Source organism: Paroedura picta, chromosome 2 (genome assembly GCF_049243985.1).
Source record: "Paroedura picta isolate Pp20150507F chromosome 2, Ppicta_v3.0, whole genome shotgun sequence".
Taxonomy (NCBI): domain Eukaryota; kingdom Metazoa; phylum Chordata; class Lepidosauria; order Squamata; family Gekkonidae; genus Paroedura; species Paroedura picta.
In genome coordinates, this window is record NC_135370.1 from 33824733 (window position 1) to 33851647 (window position 26915).

Consider the following 26915-nt stretch of genomic DNA (forward strand, 5'->3'; position numbering starts at 1 on the left):
GGGTTACCACTGAGAGTTGACAGAGGGCAGCTTGGCAAATGTTCGGGAGCTCCCATTAACTTTGTTGAGCCCGGCATGGGACCCCGTGTTCAGCGGAATTCTCCTGACCTGCCTCTCGGCATGCCGAGCTAATCAGCAAACACCTAATGAGCTTGCTCTAAAGAAACAGACCCCCTCCCAGCCTGCTTAATTTTCATACATTCTCCGGGGGGGGGGAGGGGGACAAGGGGGGAAGACAAGACTTCATGAGGACTGATGATGCTGCAAAGACCACAATAATGATAATTAACTTGCTGAATTTAGAAGATTATGCTGTTAATTAGTTGCAAAATAAAGATAAGTAATAGTGCAGCAGATGGTAGGATAACACCCAGGAGGGGGGAGGGTTATTACTCTGATGAGGTTTTGTGGCAGGTATGAAATATGGATAGGAGCCTTCCATAAATTGTTCCTGGAGTATTTTCTCTCGTTTTTATGAACTCATGATGGAGTGATCTATTCCTGCCAATTCTGACAGATGTGGTGGGGAGTCTGGTTTCAAGGGTAGGCGTGTTTCTCAGCACCTTTGCCGCTGGAGAGTGCGGCGCTTTGGCAATATTGCAAATAGCCGTTGAGCTCCTATTACTGTATTATTTATAGATGCTAATTGCAATTTACGTGTAACTAAAAACTGGAGCGAAAAAATTTAAAGAACGGACCGTCAACATGGTGCAGGGCCCTGGGCAGCGTAGTCCATTGCAAAGTTTAACCGGATTGTTTATTATTTATTTATTGTTATTGTTATATTGTTATACTAGAATTCAATACCATTTTATTCGGTAATAAAATGGGCACTAGGCCCCCCTCCCCGGGGAAGCCTTCACAGGGCGAAGGCTTCCAGGGGCCTGGCATGCCACAGCCACCCTCCCACGACTTGGGGCGTTCTGGCGGCCCCGGGGACAGCCTCGCTATGTCACTGACACGGTGAGACTTTCCCGGGGCCGGGAGAAGGCCAGCGGCCACTGGCCCGCAACCTGCCTGGAGGACTCACCGTGCAGGCTGCCTTGTTTGTCTGCGTGGCAACTCCCCGGCCGGGCCAAACAGTCAATGGGGAGCCGCACTTCACGCGGCTCCCCATTGGCCGCTTGGCCCTGGATGGACACTCAGAGGGCCCAATCAGGAGCCACTTTGCGGCTCCTGATTGGGCCCTTAGAGTTTTATCCTGGACAAGGCCAGCCCTTTCTCTTCCCACATTGCCCTTACTCAATTATTACTGCTGCTCCGCAGGAGAGGTTAAAGATTTATAGCTCGCCCCTCTTGATCCAGTCCTCTCGGGGCAAGCTGCATCATATTAAAAAAAATACAATAAAAAATACAATACAATAAATAGGTAGTTAAAATTAAAAGAGAACGTTCTCAGTCTATACCGGTTAAATTAAATGAATGGCTCATGAATCTACTGTTGGCAATTATACCGAGCCGGTTTCCTGATGAGAATAAGGGGGGGTGGCATGTTGCAAGGGGAGGACCACGTGATGTTGAGTATTCCATGTGTGCTGGCCTCAAACATAAGCCTGACTGAAGAGCTCCATCTTGCAGGCCATGAGGAACTGCACTGGTTACTTCAAGATCCTGATGTTCTCCAGGAGTTCATTCCACCAGGCAGGGAGTTGAGGCCAGTCACACTTCTTTGGGGCTGGGAATCACAAGTAGGTTGACCGTAGCCGACCGGAGTGTTCTCCAGGGTTATGGATAGATATGTAGATCCTAGCCCATGAATGGCCATAACATGCCTTGCCTTCCAATTGAATATATTTTCTAGGGCTATTGTAATATAGATGTTGCCCTGGATGAACAGCAGAACATGAGTGGATGTGTTAAATTCATGCAACGTGTGATAATTTTTATTTCCTTTCTGTGGAAACATCGATCTTCAGATACTAGGAAATGTGAGAACACATTGAAGTGTGCAGCTTTATTTAGGAATAACCTTCCAGACATTTCAGGAGGGTTTACATCTAATATCTTCACAGTGACTGTAAGCCGCTTTGAGACTCCTTTGGGTAGAGAAAAGCAGCATATGAGAACCAATTCCTACTCTTCTTCTTCTTCTTCTCCTCCTCCTCCTCCTCCTTCTTCTTCTCAGATGCATGACAGCTTATGCTGGAGTAAAAATGTTGGTTTTCATGGTGCCACAGGACTCCTTTTTAGTCCCACCACCTTGCTACATCTACTCCTTGCAGTTTTATTCTGGTGTTGCTTCAGTTCTAGGACTGTTCTTTCAAAGCTGGGTGAGCAGGTATAAGTGGTGGTGCTGTAAAAATCAGGGTAGTCGAGCTTATCCTCTGTACTCTATTTGTCATTCTTGGAGTATTTAGTTTGCTTGTGATAATGATTTCTATTAGTCTTTATATGCACGAGCTGCTTGAAAACCATGCTTGTAAATTAAACTGCAGTCTGTGTAGCTTCCAACTAGGATAAAGGAGGGAAACTGCCTTGGAAGGTATGGCTGATGACCTATACCTGTCAGGTGAAAGGGTACATCCCTGCTAGTTCTCCTCTTCCCCTCAGCTTCTTTTGATACTGTCAACTGGGGTCTCTTTATCAGTGTTTAGCTGTTACAGGTTTAGCAGCAATGATTCTGTGAACTTAGGCAGATTGTAAGTGGGTGGGCAGAACAGAATGTGTCCATGCTTGGCTCTTGTGCCCCATTCTTGGATGCCTAGGGAAATGCCGATTGCCACTTCGGGGTTCCTCCAGATCAGACTGGCCAGGGATTCTGGTTTTTTTTGGGGGGGGGGAACATCGTCTGGGCATGGAGTTGGGGTCACTGTGGGTGGGCAGGTAGTTGTGAATTTCTTGCATTCTGCAGGGGGTTGGACTAGATGACCCTGTAGGTCCCTTCCGCCAATGTCTTCTTTGTACATTGGCTCTTAGGTTACAGAGTGCCCAGAATTCTCATGCTGTTTAGCAATTTTGTGGCACCACAAGAAGAGATCATTTGGAAATTTGGAGCAAGGTGTCATACGTACACTGATAATTGGCTCCCATCCTGTTCTAGGAAAGCTGTGAATACCCTAGACTGGAATATGGAATCACTGAAAGGTTAAATTGGGAAAACTACCTGAAAATGAATCCCAATAAGAGGTAAATGCTATGGCTGTATATTTGAATTCTGCCAGCGTGGTGTGGTGGTTAAGAGTGACAGCCTTTAACCTGGAGAACTGGGTGTGGTTCCCCACTTGTCCACCTGTAGCCAGCTGGATGACCTTGGGCTAGTCACAGTTCTCAGAGTTCTCTCAGCCCCACCTGCCTCATAGGGTGCCTGTTGTGGGGAGAGGAAGGGACGGCAATTGTAAGCTGCTTTGAGATGCCTTTGGGCTGTGAAAAGTGGGGTATAAAACCAACTACTGTTGCTGTGTTTTTAATGTGGTTTCATTTTTTTATTTTATACATTAGTGCTTTGTTGTTATCCCCATGTACATTGTCTTGGGAAACCTGGACAGCAGGGTGCAAATTGTCTAAATATATCATATTATTTATAAATATAGTGGGGATAACTAGTACTTTACAGCTGTTTTATTTTTGGTTTCATGCTTGTGTTTGTGCATGTTACACCTTCAAATTAAATTCCAAATTGATGAGTCAGGAGTCATTATGATCCAAAGTATGATGCTGTTTTGAATCTGCAACACCTGTGAAGTAGAAAAAAAAGCATGATTTGTCTTATATCAAAAAGGCTTTTAATGGATGTCCTTGTGAAGAGGGAGCGGTCCTGTGTTCAGGAGCAGAAACAAAAATGTGTCCTTGTCTGTGTTTTTGAAGTGCAGTGTTTGTGGGTTTTTATGTCCTCGGACGTATAGCATTTCCTTATGTGGATGCAGCACCTATTAAGTACGCTTCTAATCATTCAGAAATTTGCAAAACGAGCATATTTGGGTGTCAGAGTCATGTCAGCATAATTTGGCACTCTTCCATGACATGTGACATTGTAGTACTGAGATGACCAGTCTTTATTTCTCAAGGGTCCCTCTTTGTAATTGTGCATGTATCCAAACGCCACGTGCAGCTGCCATGGAGCAAGCATGACACCCTCACATTTTCTGATCCTATTGTCTTGCCTGCTAAGTGAACCTCACTAGCCATTGCTGACACTTTGGGGACAAAAAGATTTGCGTTCCATCCCTTCGCCGCACACTTTGAACACTCCTTGGCTTTGCCAAGGTTGAGTTCATTTGGCCTTTTGGAACCCCCTGTGCAGTATTTTAAACGGTGAATTGCCAACCTTGTGATACTGAATAACGTGGCTCGTTGTTGAGATAAACCCCTGCCTTTTCTTTGTTTGTTTGTTTTGTCTTTTAAGAGATTAAAAGCTGCTTTGACCCAGCAGCACTCTCAGGTAACCAACGGAGATACTGCGAAGGGACAGACTAGCGGATTGGTTAGAACTCGCTCCGAAGAAGCCCGGACGCAGTCGCTACAACAACCCGCCACGTCTACTACTGAGACACCGGTAGGAGGCCTGGCTTCTGCCTCTGTTTTGCAAAAGCACCGAAGTCCCTGTGACCGTTCTGTTCAGTTATAAGGCAGCATTCTGAAGATGAGTTAGCAGCTGTGCTAGGCATAGGTTCTGGGCGTAATTTGTGATCATGAACGGGTTTGGTACACGGAGCCTGGTGGCTGCATAAGAGAGATGTTGTTCTGACGGGGGGGGGGGGGTGTCCTTGCGCTGAAAAAGGCTCGGCCACCAGTGGGATGGAAACGGTAGATCCAAGACATGGACTTTTTTTTTTTGTTCCAATTCAATTAATTTTATTGCGATCCTAGATCACCTGACCCAGTGTAGTCAACAGAACCAGCAACACATAAAATAAGATCTATGCATAGAGTAAAAAAACCCATAGCCTTGGTAATCTAACTTTCATGATAGCCGAGTAGTTAATAAGAAGATTTAACCAAATGCTCCCTTGTTAAACAGGCTGAAGCAAAAAAAAGAAAGAAAGACAGGAAAAGAAAAAAAGGTCCCTTAAGAGTTTCTTAGAGCCTCTTGTGGCGCAGAGTGGTAAGGCAGCCGTCTGAAAGCTTTGCCCATAAGGCTGGGAGTTCAATCCCAGCAGCCGGCTCAAGGTTGACTCAGCCTTCCATCCTTCCGAGGTCGGTAAAATGAGTACCCAGCTTGCTGGGGGGTAAACGGTCATGACTGGGGAAGGCACTGGCAAACCACCCCGTATTGAGTCTGCCATGAAAACGCTGGAGGGCGTCACCCCAAGGGTCAGACATGACTCGGTGCTTGCACAGGGGATACCTTTACCTTTACCTTTAAGAGTTTCTTTGTTGGAATCTGTCAGAGAAGGGACATGCAAAATTTGTCAGATCTGCCTGGAAAATACAGTGAGATTTGAGGGATGCCTAATGCACAATTGTCCTTTTTTTTTTTAAGTACAGTAGCACATGTTTAGCTGTTCAGCCTCAATTGATTGGCAAGGTCAAAAATCCTGAAGTGTTTCAGAAGTGTGTGGGAGACTTCCGGTAACCACATTTGAGTTCCAGGTGGAAAGTGCATGGACACAAGTGTGCTTTCAAAAGAAGTCCTCCGTTGTTTCGTTTATTTTGATAATACGTATGCCACCTCTCCAGTTGTGCTGGAAGCAGCACACAACAGTAGGACCAAAAAAACAGCAAAGGCCAGTCATACCAACACAACCATATCAGCAAGACAAAGTCAATTAAATAAAAAGCATGCCAGTAATAAAGACACCAATTGAAAGTGCTGATAAAATAAAGCAGTCCGAAAATATATTGATAAAACTGATCAAAGGCTAGTGAAAGTAACTGGGAAAAGATAAAACCCTTTCATTAAAAGCCTGGGTAAAGATAAACGTTTAACCTGGCACCTAAAGGAAAGACGTATAGGCTGCAGTTGATCCTCCAATTACAGTTTGGATTGGTCTAAATCAACCTGTGGTCCTCCAGATGTTCATGGACTACAATTCGCATGAACTTCTGCCAGCGTTTGCTGGCAAGGGGCTCATGGGAATTGTAGTCCATGAACATCTGGAGGAACACTGGTTGACTACCCCTGGTCTAAATGGCTGTTAATCTGTTCCACTATATATTTCTGGTAAGACCTTGGAAGAGGAGCTGGTCTCATGGCTTAAGTGCCAGTTTGGTGTAGTGGTTAGGAGTGCGGACTTCTAATCTGGCATGCCGGGTTCGATTCTGCGCTCCCCCACATGCAACCAGCTGGGTGACCTTGGGCTCGCCACGGCACTGATAAAACTGTTCTGACCAGACAGTGATATCAGGGCTCTCTCAGCCTCACCCACCTCACAGGGTGTCTGTTGTGGGGAGAGGAATGGGAAGGCGACTGTAAGCCGCTTTGAGCCTCCTTCGGGTAGGGAAAAGCGGCATATAAGAACCAACTCTTCTTCTTCTTCTTAACACCTACTCAGGGTGGCTGTCCCGCCCCTGAATGCCTCCTCCTCCAACCGGCTTGCCTGTCTGTCCAGCGACCAGCCAGTCACCTTCTGTCCCCCACCCCTGACCCCCACCCCCTCCTTCCTAGAATCATAGAATCATAGAATCATAGAGTTGGAAGGGGCCACACAGGCCATCTAGTCCAACCCCCTGCTCAACGCAGGATTAGCCCTAAGCATCCTAAAGCATCCAAGAAAAGTGTGTATCCAACCTTTGCTTGAAGACTGCCAGTGAGGGGGAGCTCACCACTCTTCCCTCGGAGGCCTCTTCCCTCGGAGGCTGCAGATCCCTGCGGTGTGAAAGCTGCCCCTGCCGATGAGTTCCCTGCATCCTTTCCAGGTCCTGGGAGCAAGGGGAGGCCGTCTGCAGAGTTCTTTCACTCCACCCCATCCCACCCCAATCTAGCACCCACTGTATTCTTGAATGCAACAGGCTTGGCCCCTAGTAGTAGTAGTAGTAGTAGTAGTAGTAGTAGTAGTAGTAGTAGTAGTAGTAGTAGTAATAATAATAATAATAATAATAATAATAAAGATAGTTGAGCCTTCAGGGAGAGAGCATTTCTTTAATATTTCATTTCTTTAATTATTTCAATGCTGTACAGTCTCAGTAGGTGGAGACCGGTAGGCATATTTTTATTTTGCACTAGGCTAAATGTTTCGCTGTGTGCAGTGTCACAATTATACACACACCCACTTTTTTCCAAGCAATGTTTTCCTAAGTGTATAGCTGGAAAGGATCTCCTTGGCTATTGGATCAAAATCCTTCTTTTGCCTTCAGCTTCCTTAACAGAACCTTTTTTGTTCTCCGCAGAGGTTTTGAAGGGCAGTGATGCAGAAATCTCTTCAGCCTGTACAGTTCTTTTCCACTATGTTGGGACTTCCTCACATGGATTTTTTTTTTAAATGAAGTTAAAACAATGTGTATTAATCTCCTGTGATCACCGCCATGGTGACTATGACCCATGCAACTTTAATAATCGAGACAGGACATTAGAGCATTGTGGTTTTCCGTCATGCTGCCAACTTATGTTAAGTACACCCACTACGTGCACCATGTCAGTTGTTTCATTTTTTAATCCCCTGAAGTCTCTGCATGTACCACTATATTCTGTACCAGCTGAACCATCTGTATATTTATTTTTTTTATTAAAAAAATTATATCCTGCCTTTCACTGTGGTTCAAGCTGGCTTAGAATATAATAGATGTGGGTTTTTTTAAAGATCTGATTAAAAGTAGAATAAAAAGGTAAAGGTATCCCCTGTGCAAGCACCGGGTCATGTCTGACCCTTGGGGTGACGCCCTCTAGCGTTTTCATGGCAGACTCAATACAGGGTGGTTTGCCAGTGCCTTCCCCAGTCATTACCGTTTACCCCCCCCCCCCCCCGGCAAGCTGGGTACTCATTTTACCGACCTCGGAAGGATGGAAGGCTGAGTCAACCTTGAGCCGGCTGCTGGGATCAAACTCCCAGCCTCATGGGCAGAGATTTCAGTCTGCATGTCTGCTGCCTTACCACTCTGCGCCACAAGAGGCTCTTAAAAAATAATAAAAAACAGGCCCCCTATCCCTCCCCCCCATATTCACGTGTTTATTGGATTCTTCTTTGAATGGTGAGTTTCCTTGGTTTCCACAGGCGTCTCCAGCTCAGCCTGCACCTCAGACTCCTAATACAGGTGGTCGCCGAAGAAGAGCAGCAAACGAAGATCCTGACGAGAAGAGGCGAAAATTCCTGGAACGGAACAGAGCAGCTGCTTCACGATGTAGGCAAAAAAGAAAAGTCTGGGTACAGTCTTTGGAAAAGAAAGCAGAAGACCTGAGCTCCTTAAACGGTCAACTACAGGTATTTTCTCTCTGTGGTTCTGTCTGTCTATCTGTCTCTTTCTCCTCCCTGCCCTTTGTTTGCTTTATTAAAACAAAGCAGCAGCCGGACTTACTGTCGGGTTGTCCTGGAGCCGTAACATCTATCTACAGCTTTATAAAATACTAGTTTCAAAGCCCCTTTATAAAAAGGGGTTTTGAAAGGGGAGACCGGCAGGGAGGGAACCCCCAGCAGGCGCGCTTCGCGCGACTGCTGGGGATTCCCTCGGGCGGCGATCTGACGCTGCGCGAGGCGCTTCGCGCCTCCCGCAGCGTCAGACCGGCAGGGAGGGAATCCCCAGCAGGCGCGCTTCGCGCGACTGCTGGGGGTTGCCTCGAGCGGCGGTCTGACGCTGCGCGAGGCGCTTCGCGCCTCCCGCAGCGTCAGACCGGCAGGGAGGGAACCCCCAGCAGCCGCACTTCGCGCGACTGCTGGGGGTTCCCTCGGACGGCGGTCTGACGCGGCGAGAGGCGCTTCGCGCCTCTCGCCGCGTCAGTCCGGGAGCAACTGCAAGCCGCGCTGCGCGCGGCTCGCAGTTGCTCAGCCTGGGAGTCCCTCCGATTGTCTGTCGTGAGGAAGGGTCCAACCCGGACCCTTCCTCATCACGGACAAAGCCCACCTCTAGGGGGCTTAACGAATTATATAGTCCGTGGCGCCCGTGGCGCCACGGGCTGTTTAAAGATATTAAACCTGATTACACGAGCTATTTGGCGTGTTACGCTTACTTGGAAAGAACTTTATGGAGAGTATAATGTATGTCAGTTTTATGAAATCAACTCGTTATGGAGGTCCATGGGTGGTAGACTGTAAGCCGAAAAGCCTGCATAATATTGACACAGAAGCATAAGAGCCCTGCTGGATCAGAACGGTGGTTCAGCCAGTCCAGCATCCTGTCTCACCTAGTAGCCACGCAGTTAGCATCAGAAGCCAAAAACAGAGACAGAGGCCAAGGCAGATGCTGCCGATGTTGCTTTCTGGCACTGGTATTCAGAGATTTACTGCCTCTGAACATGAAGGCTTCATTATCAGTTCTTCCCAAACAATACCCTGCTCTTTTGGATCTGAGCTGGTGTTAGAATCCATTTTCTTTTTCTTGGAACTGAGTTTTATAGTTGTCGTCGTTGTTGTTATTAAAGTTGGGCCTAATGCTTACGCAGGGTGCCATATTGACCAAAAAACGGAAGGCTTCTATTGGTCCACACAGGGCTGGAGCAGAGTGGAGTTTGCTAGTTCGCCTTTTTGCGTTCATCCGTTATGTGAGACGCTGCTGTGAAGGCCGATTTATTTTAATTGCTTCCATCGGTTATTGTGTAAGCAACGTGAGAAAAACATATATAGTTTAAACGGTGGGCTGCAGATCTTTCAGGAGTAAGGAAGTGTTGGGAAGAATACTTGAAGTGTTGGGAAGAATAGGCATCTCACCCCCACCACCCCTGGTGAGGTGACATTCTTGTATTATTTAGTTAGTGATATTTATATGCTGCCTGCCCAGAGCAACCTGAGGCCTCTTTGGTATTGGTTAAGTTCTTCCACCAGGCATTCGCTTGAGGCCGGCGAACTCAGAACACTTGCCGGTCCCCCCAGACACCCGCCCATGACTCTCCCAATGTTATTGTTAACTGTTATTTATATTATAAATGTGGTTTTGTAAACTTTTAATGCTTTATTGAAAGTTGTTTTGATGTTATAGCCTGTATAACATTCCATGCAAGTTATATAACGTTCAGTGTAAACCGCCCAGAGCTGCAAAGAAATGGGTGGTATAGAAATCTTAATGGGACCCAAATGGGACCCAATTCTATTTTTCACTAAAAGGTTTTCAACGTTTATCAGATTTTGCTGTTTAATGTGGGATTACATGGGGGAGGGGATCATCTCGTAGGGTAACAGATATAAAGGAAAGACCTTTCTTTACAGTCTGCCCGCAGCACAATCAGTCGCTGTGAAGAGCAGAACGACTTGTAAAGAAAGCCGAATGTCAAAGAAGTAATTAAGCTGTACTTCATGTGGAAACATGAATCATGCATTTCTTCACTTGACAAGCCAATAGAGTTGGCAGGCATAGTGGCTACAAATGGCCCCATAGTTGCTTCCCCTCAGTAGCAGAGTTAGAAGAAGCGTTATTTTCACTGCTTTCACTGCCCAAAGGAGTCTCAAAGCAGGTTACAATCCCCTTCCTCTCCCCACAACAGACACCCTGTGAGGTAGGTGGGGCAGAGAGAGCTGTGACAGGACTGCTCACTCAGAGCAGCACTATCAGGGATGTGACTGGCCCAAGGTCACTCAGCTGGCTGCATGCTGGAGGAGCAGGGAATCAAATTTGACTCTCCAGATTGGAAGCCACTGCTCTTAACCACTATACCATGCTGGCTTCACAAGTGTGTCTCCAAAATACTTCCAGTTGGTTTTGTTCTAGCTTTGTCAACACAATAAGTAGGTCAGGGAATTATATCAAGGTCATATGAATAAAGTGGCTTATGAAAATTGTATTCCATGGACATCTGGAGAGCCACAGTCTGGCCACTCCTGCTATAAAAGCAGTAATAAACTCTGTTTTTCCATCGAGTTTTATTCTTAGAGAACTGATTTTCTCTTAAGTATATAATATCCTGCGTATTGGTATCTCACTGCAGTTTTGAAAGCAGCACATGGGTATATAGTTTGTTAGATCTAGCAATCAAGTCTGGCTCATTATACTGTCAGCGATTATGTTTCTGTGCAACTTTTCTTCTGAACTTCTAATTTATTTTTATTTTTTTAGTCTAGTTCAGTCTGTTTTGAACACTGTGCTTGTCAACCTGTCGGCCCCAGCTCCAGGGAAGCGCCTGGCCTCGACCAGAGCCTGGGGCCTTTTCGGTCCGGGGTCCGACCTGGTGGAATGAGCTCCCAGGTGTGTTGCAGGCCCTGCGGGAGCTTTCAGCATTCCACAGGGCCTGCAAGACGGAGCTCTTCCACCAGGTCTATGGTTGAGGCTGGGGGTAGCGAGGAAGATCTGTGGGCCCCCCATGGTGTACTCAGCAGTCAATTGTCATCGTGACCCTCTTTATTTCCCCCTAGAGTTTTTTTTTTTGGGGGGGGAGGTTGGGGAAGTGTTACTGCCATGTTGTTCTGATTATATTGTAATTTTTGCTGTCCGTTTCAATGGGGTTTTATTGGGCATTTACTGGACATTTGTAACCTGCCACAAGCTGGTTCCGGGAGTGGCTGTCATGGGTCTACTGTGTGTTGCACAGGATTCTAAGAAATTTTCTTAGCTATCCTCAGCAGGTCTACTTAGATGAAAGTCCATTTTTATTCTCTGGTGCTTACTCCCATGAAAATATCTTAGAATTCCTGGCAACAATCCCTTTGGTGTTCTCTGACCTGGCTTACTTCACTGTGCAGAAGGACCCAGTGTAGAATGTGCCCAGTGCTTCACTGATCTTGCTCTTCTAGTCTGCAAAAACTTTTGTTGAAATAAACATTTCTTAGGCTCTGAGGTGTTAAAAGGCCTCTCTGTGTTGTTGTGTCCTGTGCAGCTGCAGAAGTGATGGGGAAGTGCTTTTGGGAGAGTTCATCTGTCATTTCTTTCCCTCTTCAACACAAAATGAAATTGACTGCTCTAGTTTCTAAAAATGTCTAGGTTTTTTTTCCCACTCCGCTGACTTTTCATCCCTTTCTCAAAACTTCATTGAAAAACAAAATACCCTTCATTATTGGTTTTCCAGTTAAAAATCTGTTTACAATTTATTAGTGAGAGTAAACCATGCAATACATTGCCTAAACTCATTGCGTGTTGGATAGATTTGGATTTCTCTGGGCTTCTATGCAAAATCATAGATTTATGGGGCTAATAGGAGGATTCAAATATTACAACTGAAAATACCTTTGAACGTGTATCATATTAAGAACATACACAATTATGTTATCGACCTTGTTTTATTCTAACTAGGCTTAGAGTTTCACCTTATGCTCTTATGTGAATGCGACATTATCCAGCAACTCGTTAAACGGAAGAATTTTGGTTATTGATGCAATCGACATATGTACTTACTCTTTTATATCGTAGGGTAACTGGGCATTGGGTTTAGCATTATTTATATAATGTTGCGTATGGCTTGTGCTGATTAAATCTGACACACCCACAAGATCCCTTTTAATGTTGCTGAGTAACATTCATATTTATTTTTTTTAAATATTTTAGAAATTATGAGATGACTATGACTATAAAAGTACTAAATTTTGATAACAATATAGTAAACAAAATGCAGCTTTAATCGCTAATTTTATTAACTGTATAAATATACTGGGCACAAACCACAATTTAAAAAATGCCAGATTCATGTACCTATTATGAGAGGGTTTTTTTCCTGATTATTATTGTTGTTGTTGTTGTTGTATTTATACCCCGCCTCCCCCCGAAGGCTCAAGGCGGCTTACATAACCCCGTCCCCTAAAACCATAAAATAACAACGAGATCCGATAAATTTACAATAGTGGCAACAACGATGGCTTAATCTACTCATTTGGTCTCCGCATCCTCCGCAACTACAGGAGGGGGGTGACACTCTCTACCGCCAGTTTGTGAGGGGGGTGACACTCTCTACCGTCAGTTTGTCCTTTCACATCTACCAGCCAAACTAACAAACCATCAGCTGCTCCTTATGTTAGAAAACTGTAAGTAGTTCAGTGAGAGAAAGCAAAACTGTTGAACAGGGACAGTCTTTAGAAGGATGCGTTGGTAAGGGGATGGGGACTTACACAGTCTGTTGCTGTAAATACGGGCCTAGTATGTAATTTCTGCATTGTTTAATGCAGCTTTTTCTCAACTTTTTTACCATTGCGAACCCCCTGAAACATTCTTCAGGCTTTGAGAGACCCCAGAAGTGGCACAATCGTGCAGGATATGGTTGGGAATCACAGCTGTGCACATGACTACCTGGGGACCCTCCCTTTCCCACTCCCTCCAGGCCACTCACTGGCCATTTTGGGAGGGGGAGAGCAGATCGACAGAACTGTATATGGTCATATCACCCAATAAATGCTTAAGCAATTTTTAAAATATATTAAAAATTAAATAACTCCCACTCATTCAGGAAACATGGGGCCATGAAGAAACCTTGGTTTAATGTGTCTGAGCTCGATTTTTCAATGTATATAAATTTTAATTGCTTTAGCAATATCATGGAACCTTCCTGAGATTCCTAATGCAATGGAATCTTTCTCACGCATGGCTGATAACAGGCCCAGTGTGGAGGACCAGCGCCACTCAGCGTGGACCTTAAATTCAAGGGGGGGCCCTCAAATTTAGATTTAGTTTATTTTGCTTATTTTTAAGTTTCCCAACTTGTTCTTATGCCCTTTTTTTTTTACCGTGACTTGGGGGCCTTAAGAGCTGGAAGCAGCTAGGTAGCTCTGGACATCTGAGCGGGCCTGGCTGATGGATGAGATTAGCCATCTCCTTTTCCTTGTCCCTACTAGCTTGTGGCTAGCGAGTTGTATTGAGTTGTATTGTTTGGGTAGTATCAGCTCCTCGGATGCTTTGGGCAACGCATTTTGGCTGTGCAAAGGTGCCTTAAAAGGTGATAGTAGAAATAAAAACCGCCGGAGTCCCTTGCAACTTATCTTGCAACGGCCATTGTTGTAGCATCCTGTTCCTAGTGAAGCAGGGTTCTTTAAAAGTAGAGGTAGCTGTAATGGTCTGCAGTGGAAGAACAAGATTCAAGCCCAGTAGAACCTTAAATACCAACAAGAATTCCGGGTTATAAGGTTTCAAGACTCAGAACTCCCCTTGCCAGGTACCTGACAGAGGGAACTTTGACTGTCAAAAGCCTACACCTTGGACATTTTGTTCATTCATTCATTAATTTATTAACTTATTTTTTGGCCGGCCCCCTCCTCACGATCTCGGGGCAGCTTACACAAGATAAAACAGATACGGTAAATTATAGGTTTTAAAATACATTAAAACAATCTACACGCATCACTCCTGCTCACCCGATGTGACTGGGGATAAGATGGTCGCAGTTAGTCAACCAGGCACAAAACAGAAGTTGTGAGGGGGGCCCGGCTTGGTGGTAGCAGTGGTCCTTGGCCTCAACCAAAGGTGCCACCGGATTCAAATCTCACCCTTTTCTTTCCTAAGGCGTTACAATTAACTCTCTTGATCAGAGGTAGTCAAACTGCGGCCCTCCAGATGTCCATGGACTACAATTCCCATGAGCCCCTGCCAGCAAACTGGCAGGGGCTCATGGGAATTGTAGTCCATGGACATCTGGAGGGCCACAGTTTGACGACCCCTGCTCTTGATTATAACTCGACAGCTGAGGTGGAGGACAGGATTGGGTGGTCTGGCATGGTGGAAAATCCGTGGAATTATTTCTAACATACTTAGCAGAGCTTGTTTCCTTGATTTCATAAACAGCTGCTCTAAGGACGCCCTGTCAGAGCAACTGTTTGCCCCCGCTTTTTTGTTCTTCTTCTTCTTCTCCCTCCCCCCCCTCCAATAATAGCAACTTTAAAATGTTAGCTCACCAAACTCCCTAAAACGTTATTTTCGACAGAAGAGTTGAACCCAGAGGTACATCTAGCAGCCAGAGTTCACAAATGACTGAATGTAATATACTCAGTGTAAGGTGATTTACAACATTTCCTTCAAAGTAGAACATGGAAAGGGTGAGCTGTTTAATGCGCGGCATTCCTGTTCCGACATTGCTTCTCGTTGAAGTAACGTACATTTTTTAGGGAAAGTGTCTGCTGTGTCTTTTATTTGCCTTTGCAAAGCCTTGTAAAAAGAAGTCTGAAACACATGCAACTTGATCCCAGTTAAAGTACATAACTTTCTTCTCCTTTAGAATGAAGTCACCCTGCTGAGAAATGAAGTGGCACAGCTAAAACAGCTTCTTCTGGCTCATAAAGATTGCCCTGTAACCGCCATGCAGAAGAAATCTGGCTATCATAGTGAGTAATGTTCCATTACCTATAGCCTTAGGCTGCACCAGTGAAAAATTGCCAACGCAAATAGAGAAAACGTTAAAAAACGAGGAGTGATGTTCAGATTACTTCTGTTTTGAGTGTAACCGTTCCTGCAAGTTACCGCAAGACAAACGCAATAATGAACTTTGAAGATCTTTCTGAACGCTAGGAAAATGTTAAAAGCTATACACCTGTTTCTGTTATATAGATTTCCTACTTATGAAGTTAGTTCATAACTAGGAGGGGTGCATGTCCTTTGAATATTGGTAGTACTTCATTCTGTAATATAAAAAATACACAATTACAAAAGAAAATGTTTGCTTTTCTGTTTATCTCTCAAAAAGGTTGCAGACAGGGTGTGTATCTTACTCATCTTTTTGTGTATCTTACTCATCTTTTTATAAAGCATTTATCTTCCCACTGTTCCAATAGCCCTTGGAAGGAAAACAAGCTTTAATATTTATGGATTTAGGGACGTACAAGTAAATATGAAGTATGAAAAAATGACGTGCTTCGCTTGCTTACCTTTTTCAGCACTTTAGAGGTTAATTGTATGTTTCTTGATACTTCGTTTTGGGGTTTGTTTGAAACAATACAGGCCTCTAGAACCAGCTGCTGTTGTAGAATAAATGGCCAATTCTGTCCATTGTGCACAAATTTGTTACAAATAACTGAGCTGGGAATGCATTAGGCAACATTCATAATATATAACCCACAGCTTTCGTTTTTATGATTTAGTGATATTTCAGGATATTTGTAAATGTGAAGATTGTTTCTGCCATATGTAGCCACTTCATTTTAATTTGCCAGTGTCAGTAATTTAGGAGAATAAAAGAACATTTTGTATTGCATGCAAACAGTTCCTCAGGTGCTTGCGATAAAACTTAATGGCCACCATCTTTACTTGTAGTCACTGTAAGCAGTTTCATCAGAGCGGGCAATATTTTTTAATTTAAAAGATTCTGGAGATTTAGCAGCTCTCTGTTTCCGTACATATTTAGGACACTGATTTTTGTCAGTTTTGAGCTTATAAATCTCAGCCCTTTGGATCTTCCCCTCATTTTGACAGGATGGAAAGTGGCATCTTGGAGCAAATTGAAACCTGCGCAGAAATATGTTTTGAATGTATATTAACAATGATTGTTGCAGGGATGAGGCCATAATGACTCCCGTCTGACAAAGCAACATGATTTTGTGTAGAAGTTGCTACAGGAGCACATTATGCAGCCATCGTTTCTCGAACGAGCCTACCTGCCTTGAATGTGATATTATGAAAGAGAATAATATCTCTGCTTTAAATACCTGAAACTTTAAAGCACTTCAAAGTGCATGCAGTGCATTCCTAAATCAACAGCAGTTTTCTGAAAGAAGCGGGTCGTGCAATTAGCTATGTTGAACATCGTTATCCCTGGTAGTTAGCTATTGGACGACTGTTTATATAAACAGCTGTCCTTGCATATGGTAAATATATAAGAAAGGATGCATCTTGAGTCCGATGTACAGTCCATGAACTCTTCCATCCTAGACGCTTAGGAATATTCAGAGTACACACTCTGTAATAACTATTGGTAATATTTTGCACTTGGTACAGATTGATCTGATCAAGTTCAGGTGCATTGAAAAAATATACCTGTATTTGCTACACATTAAAGAAGTCAAAGGTATCTATATATCTACACTTGCCAAGAACTACATCTACAGTTGTTGTTGTTATGTGCGAAGTCGTGTCCGACCAATCGCGACTCCATGGACAATGATCCTCCAGGCCTTCCTGTCCTCTACCATTCCCCGGAGTCCATTTAAGTTTGCACCTACTGCTTCAGTGACTCCATCCATCCACCTCATTCTCTGTCGTCCCCTTCTTCTTTTGCCCTCGATCTCTCCCAGCATTAGGCTCTTCTCCAGGGAGTCCTTCCTTCTCATGAGGTGGCCAAAATATTTGAGTTTCATCTTCAGGATCTGGCCTTCTAAAGAGCAGTCAGGGCTGATCTCCTCTAGGACTGACTGGTTTGTTCGCCTTGCAGTCCAAGGGACTCGCAGGAGTCTTCTCCAGCACCAGAGTTCAAAAGCCTCAATTCTTTGACGCTCGGCCTTCCTTATGGTCCAACTTTCGCAGCCATACATTGCAACTGGGAAGACCATAGCCTTGACTAAACGCACTTTTGTTGGCAGGGTGATGTCTCTGCTTTTTAGGATGCTGTCTAGATTTGCCATAGCTTTCCTCCCCAGGAGCAAGCGTCTTTTAATTTCTTTGCTGCAGTCCCCATCTGCAGTGATCTTGGAGCCCAGGAAAATAAAATCTGTCACTATCTCCATTTCTTCCCCTTCTATTTGCCAGGAATTGAGAGGGCCGGATGCCATGATCTTTGTTTTCTTGATGTTGAGTTTCAAGCCAACTTTGGCACTCTCCTCCTTCACCCGCATCAACAGGCTCTTTAGTTCCTCTTCACTTTCTGCCATTAGAATGGTATCATCTGCATATCTGAGGTTGTTGATATTTCTCCCTGCAATCTTGATCCCAATTTGTGACTCCTCTAATCCCGCATTTCTCATGATGTGCTCTGCATACAAGTTAAATAGGCAAGGCGACAGTATACAGCCTTGCCGAACTCCTTTCTCAATTTTGAACCAGTCAGTGATTCCATGTTCAGTTCTCACTGTTGCTTCTTGACCTGCATATAAATTTCTCAAGAGACAAATAAGATGCTCTGGTATTCCCATCTCTTTAAGAACTTGCCACAATTTGTTGTGCTCCACACAATCAAAGGCTTTAGCATAGTCAATGAAGCAGAAGTAGACGTTCTTCTGGTACTCCCTAGCTTTCTCCATGATCCAGCGTATGTTGGCAATTTGATCTCTAGTTCCTCTGCCTCTTCGAAATCCTGCCTGTACTTCTGGAAGTTCTCGGTCCACATATTGCTGGATCCTAGCTTGTAGGATTTTGAGCATAACTTTGCTAGCATGAGAAATTAGTGCGATGGTGCGGTAGTTTGAACATTCTTTGGCATTGCCCTTCTTTGGGATTGGAATGTAAACTGACCTTTTCCAATCCTGTGGCCATTGTTGAGTTTTCCAAATTTGCTGGCATATTGAGTGTAGCACTTTTACTGCATCGTCCTTTAAGATTTTGAATAGTTCAACTGGAATGCTGTCACTACCACTAGCTTTATTGTTGCTCAGACTTCCTAAGGCCCATTTGACTTCACATTCCAGGATGTCTGGCTCCAGGTCAGTAACTACCCCATTGTGGTCATCAGGGATGTTAAGCTCGCTCTTGTATAGTTCTTCTGTATAATTTTGCCACCTTTGTTTGATCTCTTCTGCTTCTGTGAGGTCCCTACCATTTTGGTCCCTTATCATACCCATCTTTGCATGAAACGTTCTCTTCATATCTCCAATTTTCTTGAAAAGATCTCTGGTCCTCCCCATTCTATTGTTTTCTTCTATTTGTTTGCACTGTTCATTTAAGAAGGCATTCTTATCTCTTCTAGCTTTTCTCTGGAATTCTGCATTCAATTGGGTGTATCTTTCTCTTTCTCCCTTGCCTTTCACTTCCCTTCTCTCCTTAGCTATTTGTAAAGCTTCCTCAGACAGCCATTTACATCTACAGTAGACAATGGCAAAACTGTGAAGACAAAGGGACGGCTGATTAATGATTGAATCGGTTGGGCGATTCTATTTAAGATAGTAATCTGTGGCTATTCCATACCATTAACGTATAAAGTTATATTATTATTACTTTATTATTGTTATCAATTATATTTGTATACCACCCTCTCCTGAGGCTCAGGGCGGTTCACATGGAACGTAAACAGTACATGCAACTTTGTTTCTACATAAAATATAAAATGGTCTACAACAATAATAACAATAACACTGGCAACCATAACCGAAGGTAACATTCTAACCGTTCGAACAGGTCCGCGGTTAAGATTGGGTGTATGGGTTCCTGGGCGGGAGGTTCAGGGGCCCTGCTGCTTTTCTCTACCCGAAGGAGGCTCAAGGCGGCTTACAGTCACCTTCCCTTTCCTCTCCCCACAACAGACACCCTGCGAGGTGGGTGAGGCTGAGAGAGCCCTGATATTCCTGCTCGGTCAGAACAGTTTTATCAGGGTTGTGTCGAGCCCAAGGTCACCCAGCTGGCTGCGTGTCAGGGAATGCAGAATCGAACCCGGCATGCCAGATTAGAAGTCTGCATTCCTAACCACTGCACCAAACTGGCTGTGGATGTTGTTGATTCCGGTTGGCCCCAACTGAATGCCTGGCAGAAGAGCTCCCTTGGAGGCCCTGCGGAACATGTAAAGCATGAGTCGTGATCTGCCTTGAGTGGTACCAACTCTGTTTTACAAGTCTCAATAAGACATTATATAAATTTGCAAGAAAAGTATGGCCTCTTCTAGGAAGCAGCAGAATAACAAATTGTTCTAAAAATATTGAACAGCTTCTTAATTTTCTCACAGGAAGAAGCTGCGAGAAGATGTATTTTCTAGTCTAACTTGGTAACCTTTTAAAGCACAATTTAAGGCTTTCAGGTCCTTCAGTTCCCAAATAATGAGGTCTGGATTAAAGCAAGGTTAAAATGAGCTTGGATAGCCAAATGTTGCTGTGGTAATTTTCCAGACAGCAGGCAATGCCCTCCAGCTGCATAAGCTTGTAGAAAGTTTCAACTGTAATGCCTGAAAAGGCAGAAAAGTAGAAATAATACTCAGTGCTCAGAACACATTCAGATTTGTGATTGGTTCTGGATTCTCCTTAGTTACCTACTTGATATGCTATACCAGGGGTAGTCAACCTGTGGTCCTCCAGATGTCTATGGACTACAATTCCCATGAGCTCATAGAAATTGTAGTCCATAGACATCTGGAGGACCACAGGTTGACTACCCCACAGCCTACCCAATTGATGTCTTAGCATCTAGCTATCATTACGTTTTAAGGGGTTGACTAAAGGAGCTTTTGGTGAACTAGAAATATTGTTGGACAAGCTTACCTTGGCAGCCATTCTTCCATTGGCAATCTGTTAATTAGCCACTTAGAAAAGCCATTCTAGTCTCAAGGTTTGATTCGTACCGTCCAGGTTGCGAAACGACTGTGCAATTTTAAGTAAGGTCAGACAACTCGGTATAATTTCTACTATATAGTTTTTAATTGTTGGTTGGTCTGTTTTATTAATTATTAATTTATTATTTCTTACTGTCAGCTTATTGTTTTAAAGCAGGGGTAGTCAAACTGCGGCCCTCCAGATGTCCGTGGACTACAATTCCCATGAGCTCCTGCCCGCGAACGCTCATGGGAATTGTAGTCCATGGACATCCGGAGGGCTGCAATTTGACTACCCCTGTTTTAAAGTTTCTTGTTATGACTGGCGAATAACATTGGGTGATGATGAGGCTTGATTTGAATTCTGTATGTGAAATGATATCCTCATGGAAAATGTCGGTCCTCCAAGGATTTTTGCCCTTTACGGTTAATTTGTTGTGTTTCATCAGCAGAATTCCCCACCCCCATCCCACCCCTATTAGCTTACTTCTTGATAGACTTCACAATCTTGTACTGATGTAGGACACTAGCTGCTCTTCAAATCATATATATGTCTTCCTAAGAACTTTTAGTTATCTGAGTGTATTTCACCAAGCATTGCCCAAAACAATTCCCCATGCAGAATTGTATATTATGTACTGCTTGGGGTATTTACATCATGAGAATTTTTTAAAAACTATGTAGGCATTCCTCAATATAAAGCTGTTATCTGCCATTTCGAGTTGATTCCTCGAAATATATGATATTGAAGATAATTCTCTTTAGGTCACTTCTTAAAATCGCTATATATTATATTATTTTATTTTATTATTCATACCCCGTCTTTCTCCACAAAAGGGACCCGAATCAGCTTATGTTGTCCTCCTCCACAACTATTTTTATCAAACAACCTTGTAAGCTGCTTGAATGCAACCATCACGTACTGGCTCAGGGCAGAGGCCATCAGCATTCAGTGGCTCCTGCATTCTCTGATGAACACCATAAAGAGCTTAGGAGTCCTATTGGACCCTGCTCTGTCGTTAAAGATACAGGTACAAAGAAAGAACATTCATGATAGCTGCTCTGATGCTATGGAACAGTATCCCAGGAAACATTAGAGAAGATCCACATCCCTTCTGCATTTATTTGAGGTGATGTGAGGCTAAAGATTTCTATGTAAACCCCCCTGAGCTGTGAGGTTGGTATATAAATATAATAAATAAATACTAAGAGGTAGTCTCATTAAAATACTGGCCAATTGTAATATTAGGTTGGATGCCAACTCTCTTTCCTGTCCTGCAGGATTTCTGCCAGTCCTTACTCCTCCCATACACATGGAACAGTTTCTTACATCAAGGGTAGTCAATCAGTTGTCCTCCAGATGTCCATGGACTACAATTCCCATGAGCCCCTGCCAGCATTTGCTCATGGGAGCTCATGGGGGCTCATGGGAATTGTAGTCCATGGACATCTGGAGGACCACAGATTGACTACCCCTGTCCTACATCATGCTGCCCCCAAGATCCATCAAACCTATAGGTTGTGTTTGGGGGAGCGGTGTGACTTCATTCTCTATAAGCAGTTCTTGGGGTCCAGTCTATTTGCTTTACTCCAGTAATTCCTGTCGTAGGTGGCATTACTATTGTCATTTTCTTAAGTGTGATAATAAACAAAATTGGCAAGATCATCAGTTGTAACTATGAAAAAAAAATCATCTCTGTGACTTACTTTAATACTCTACTGGCAGATTTCTTCCATACGCATCTATTTTCAGATTAAAAAGCAAATAAACTATGTACATTGGCACACTAGTGCAGTCTAGTGTTTTTAAGAAAATTAGCAGTTCTGTCTTTGTATCACACCTCAGCAATTAATGGCTTATGTAGCCCAATGTCAAAACATGGTCGTTGCTACTAAGAGAGAGAAGATCAGTTTGATTTTAGTGTTGTGTAAATTTGGTCGTGCACAGACAAATGGGTCTAGAATTCAAAAGTGTACAATTCAAAAAGTGTAGTGGTTTGGAGTGCGTTCTAATCTGGCAAGACACTCCCCCACGTGCAGACCTTGGGCACACCACAGCACTGATAAGGCTATTCTGACCGAGCAGTAATATCAGGGCTCTCTCAGCCTCACCTACCTAACAGGGTGTGTGTGGTGGGGAGAGGAAAGGGAAGGCGACTGTAAGCCGCTTTGAGACTGCTTCTGGTAGAGAAAAGTGGCAGGAAAGAATCAACTTCTATATAGTTAACTTGTCTCTCTCGCTATTCCAGTTTGTTGGAACACACAAAACTTTGCCAAAATATCAATTACCTATGCAGAATTGTATATTACATTCTATTTGGAGTATTTGCATCATGAGATTTTTTTAAAATCTTGAAATGGCAAGTAATGGAACACAGGTAACACCGACTTTTTTTGCCACTGAGTCATGGCTGACTTGTGGCAACCCCATAGGGTTTTCAGGACAAGAGACATTCAGAGTTGGTTTGCCGTTGCCTCAGGCTTTATGCACTGTAGTATTTCCTTGTTCATGACTTTTGGTGTCCATGGAACCCGCAGAAGCCTGCTCCAACACCAGAGTTCAAATGAATCGATTCTTTTGTCTGATTTTTTCATCCTTCAACTTTCACAACCACAAGTGGCTATTGGAAATATGAGCAGCTTTATTCTTAGAACTGCTTTTACGGCTCTTCGTTTTCAGACCATGAGGACAGCTCTGTTGGAGGACCGTTTTGCGTTGTGTCCCAGCTGATTGAAAGCTGTGTTTGTGGGGAGCAATATGTGGAGGACACAATCCATTATCCTATTGCACTGTCCTCTTTACGTTGATCCCAGATCTAAATTTTTTGGAAGTCTTCTTGTGGAGTACAATGGACTCATAGATGTAGATAAAATATACTTGCTTTTATTAGATACTGGCCCTCATGTCACTCACGAGGTTCCCTTTTCGCAGTTGACTGCAAAGAAAATAAAGGCGAGATTTGTGACCAATGATTTTGTTGATAACGTGAATTTAAAGACTTATGACTGTGCTTTAATTTTTGTATATATTGTGTATGTGTTTAGTAATGTTTTGGAATTTCCTAAGCTATAAGCTTAGGAATGAGTACCCAGCTTGCCACTGGGGGGTGAACGGTAATGACTGGGGAAGGCACTGGCAAACCACCCCGTATTGAGTCTGCCATGAAAACGCTAGAGGGCGTCACCCCAAGGGTCAGACATGACCCGGTGCTTGCACAGGGGATACCTTTACCTTTAAGCTATAAGCAATAAAATTCATGACTGACACCCCAACATCATTAATGTGAATGTAATTGCGTTGTTTTCCTCTCTTCAGCTGCAGATAAAGACGATAGTTCTGAAGACATTTCCGCACCAAGTAGTCCTCACACGGAAGCCATTCAGCATAGTTCTGTCAGCACTTCCAACGGAGTAAGTTCGACTTCCAAGGCAGAAGCAGTGGCAACTTCCGTTCTCACCCAGATGGCAGACCAGAGTACAGAGCCGGTGCTTTCGCAGATCGTTATGCCTCCTCCGTCCCAATCGCAGCCTTCGGGAAGTTGATTAAAAACTTGTGTCGTTTCTTAGATATTCCTTAACAACTTCAAAGGGAAAATCAAGGAAAATCAGCCTTCACCTAGAATTTCTGTCGCTTAAAAATTATTCGTCTGTAAAATTCAAACTTGAATTTGGCTTTGAAAGTTGGCAAACAAAGGAATTGCACAGCAGGTTCTGGTCTCTTAATAGATGCCCAGGTTAGTTTTTTTTTTTATTTCTAATTAGGATTGCTAGTTATTTTCAGTGCTCGTTGTGTAAAGTGTTGGTACAGTTGAAATATACTTGCTTCTCTAGCGTTTGGTGGTATTCCAGGAACCATTGAGATCAGTTATTTAATGCTCGTCCCCAAAATTGTGATAGTAATCTTGTAACATTTTATACCAAAGTTCTGCATAGATTCCTATTGACTTTGTACAGTCAACAAGATCACAAAGCACTAGGCGGGGAGGTGGGCGGGGGGGTGGGGTGGGGTGAAAGAAAGGAACATTAAATTTGCTTTGAATCTTTTTGCCTTTATATTCTTTTGCACATTCTGAAAGGAAAACCATTGGGAGAATATGTTTGATGATATTGTGTAGCATTTTCTTTGGCTTTTTACCGTTTGGGTGTTTTTGGTGTTTTGTTTTTTTTTAAGAATTTTGTTTGATAGGGCCAGTACAGTATATGATATACAGTACTTTTTATGCACATACGTAATCTTGATCAGGGTCATTACTAGCTAGATTTTCTTTTTTTAAAAAACTGACATTGGCTTAGTTAGCACTTCCATTTTTTTTTAAATCGGGAGCTTCATTTCTGCAGCTGCTCTCATCTCTCTAGCCGGACAAAGAACAGCAGATGGATTCTCTACAGGGTTATGAAAGATGGAATACTTTTTTTCCCCCCCGAAGTCGACGTGACGTTTTGTGATTCTTGAGTCTTTAAAGTGAGGATCTCGCACCAATATAGTATGGGTAAAATTTCCTCCTGTCAAGCAACTCAAGACTTTTTGTTTTGTTTTTGTTTTGTTTAGTTTCTTGGTCCTTGTTGAGTATTTGCAAGGTAACTCGTACGTTTATTCTTGTGTAAGCACTGTCACCCTTGAGTAGCAAATTTTTGATAACTTTCTTGTGGAAAAATAAAAAAAAATCGATATCTACCGTTCCGTGGAAACAATGTAATTATAGAGTGACGTGTGTTTGTGTGTGAGAGAGAGCGAGCAAGACAGAGTGAGAATGGTTCTGTAGTTTCTGCCGGCAATCTGTGCTTGAATGTTTTAAAGATGCCTTCAATGTGATGCTGGCTTCATAGAGGACTGAAGTTTTGGAAATGTTATTTACTGTGTGAACTTGGATAACTAACATTCCATGATGTCGTTTGTTTCTGATGAGATGATTGTAGGTACACTTTTTCCCCCTCGCTATCCATTCATCTGTAGGTTACTGAGGGTTTCTTTTTTTTAATTTTAAATGTGCCATTATCTACTTTGATCCTGTACTCATGTTCAAAAATACAGTATAAGATTTTATGATTCAGTTGTAAAAGGACAAAAAAACAGGTGTGTGCTCTCCACATTTAAACCAACACGGTTGTATAATAGCTATAAGTAAATTACACAGTAGCAACACCTGGCAGTAAAACAGAACTCTTATATTATGTATATAACAAAACACGCAAATGCATTAAATTGTGGGCTGTGTAATTCATTTTGTTCTACTCTGTTCTACACTCTGTTTTTAACCTAGGTGCCATCAAAGCTATGAAGTGAGACAGTCACTTTTTAAATCTTTGAATTTTAATTAGTGTTACTGACAGAGGACAGCTCTTAATTTGTATGTTGTACAACCAAACGAGAAAATGGAAGCTGGACAAAGTCATCTTAAATTATGTATATATATCATTTCAATGCTTTAAGTATGAAGAATTAAGGATTTAAATATTTTGTGTATTAAAAATGTAAGGATACTTTTTTTGCGTAGGTTTCAAAAAGTATTCTGAATGCGTTCATTTTATTGGGGCGGGGTTAAAAGAATTTTGGACAAATAGGTTTTCAGAATTTTGTGTGTGTGTTTATTTTTACGTACCACAAGGACAGCGAGAAAAATCTCAGGCACAAGATGTGAATTCTGTAAGAAAATCCTACAGATAGTTGCCCTGATCCAGCTCTGGTCATACCAGGATATGGTTGGAGGGATGGAGATGCGTTGGGAATGCTCATCCAATGGGAAACAGTACAGCACAGATGTTCCTGTGCTTGTATGTATCCTGTTCCATATATCTCCATCTTGGATCAGGGCAAGTGTCTCCCATTGCAGATTGGGTGAACTAGATGTGGACCAAAATGGTTGCATTTGCTCCCCTGGACATTATGGGCATAATTCACCAGGCCTGGTTCTGAGTCCCTCCCTTCATCCCTGTTTCCCAAGGAGCCCACTGAAATGAATGGTGTTTCTGCAGTAGCAATGCCTGGCGCAAGAAGTCCCGTTTTTTAAAAATCTTATTTAATATAAAAGTTGTTTTTGGTTCTTTTTTTTAAAAATAATAAAGCTGTTGCTGTTGTAAAGTAAATCTAAATATGTGTGAGGCTACATGTAAATGATTTTAATGGTAGGGTTAGTTTAAAAAAAAAATCCTATCTCATGTTCAGCAAGCAGGAAAAAAGACCCAAACCTCAAGTTGTACAACCATCAATTCCGTTTTAAAATGTATGTCACACTATTTCTGTACATCGCCTCTGAGATCTTTGCATTTGACATGTTTCACAAACTGTACTGTTATCTTCCATGTGCAGTTTGCATGAGTAAAATCATCAGAGAATAAAATCTATCTTTAAATTGTACCTATTTTATTGCAAGAATAACTTCTGAAGTGCGGAGATGGCATCAGATCTCTTCCCTGCTGTGAGGTTTTTTTCCACTTCTTTAGAAAATTGACACATTACTGGAAAATAAGATTCATCTTTTGTACAATTCGATTCAAGCTGTGCTGATCTTAATACGGGTTGTAAAAGCGACTGTGCTGGAGAGTGTATCTTGCTATTAGGGGAAGTACGTTGGAAAAATGAATGTTTTGATCCTTAAAGAACCTCAAAACT

General features: G+C 43.1%; 1 protein-coding gene across 1 annotated transcript in view; it reads left to right on the forward strand.

Moving 5' to 3' along the window:
* Positions 1–26664, forward strand: part of ATF2 (activating transcription factor 2) — a 54895-nt gene extending 28231 nt beyond the window's left edge. Inside the window, exons 10-13 of the mRNA XM_077319658.1 lie at positions 4343–4492; positions 8088–8294; positions 15146–15251; positions 23622–26664. Of these exons, the coding sequence (XP_077175773.1) occupies positions 4343–4492; positions 8088–8294; positions 15146–15251; positions 23622–23848 (690 nt within the window). The 3' untranslated portion in view covers positions 23849–26664. The remainder of the gene's footprint in view (positions 1–4342; positions 4493–8087; positions 8295–15145; positions 15252–23621) is intronic.
* Positions 26665–26915: the final 251 nt, after the last annotated feature.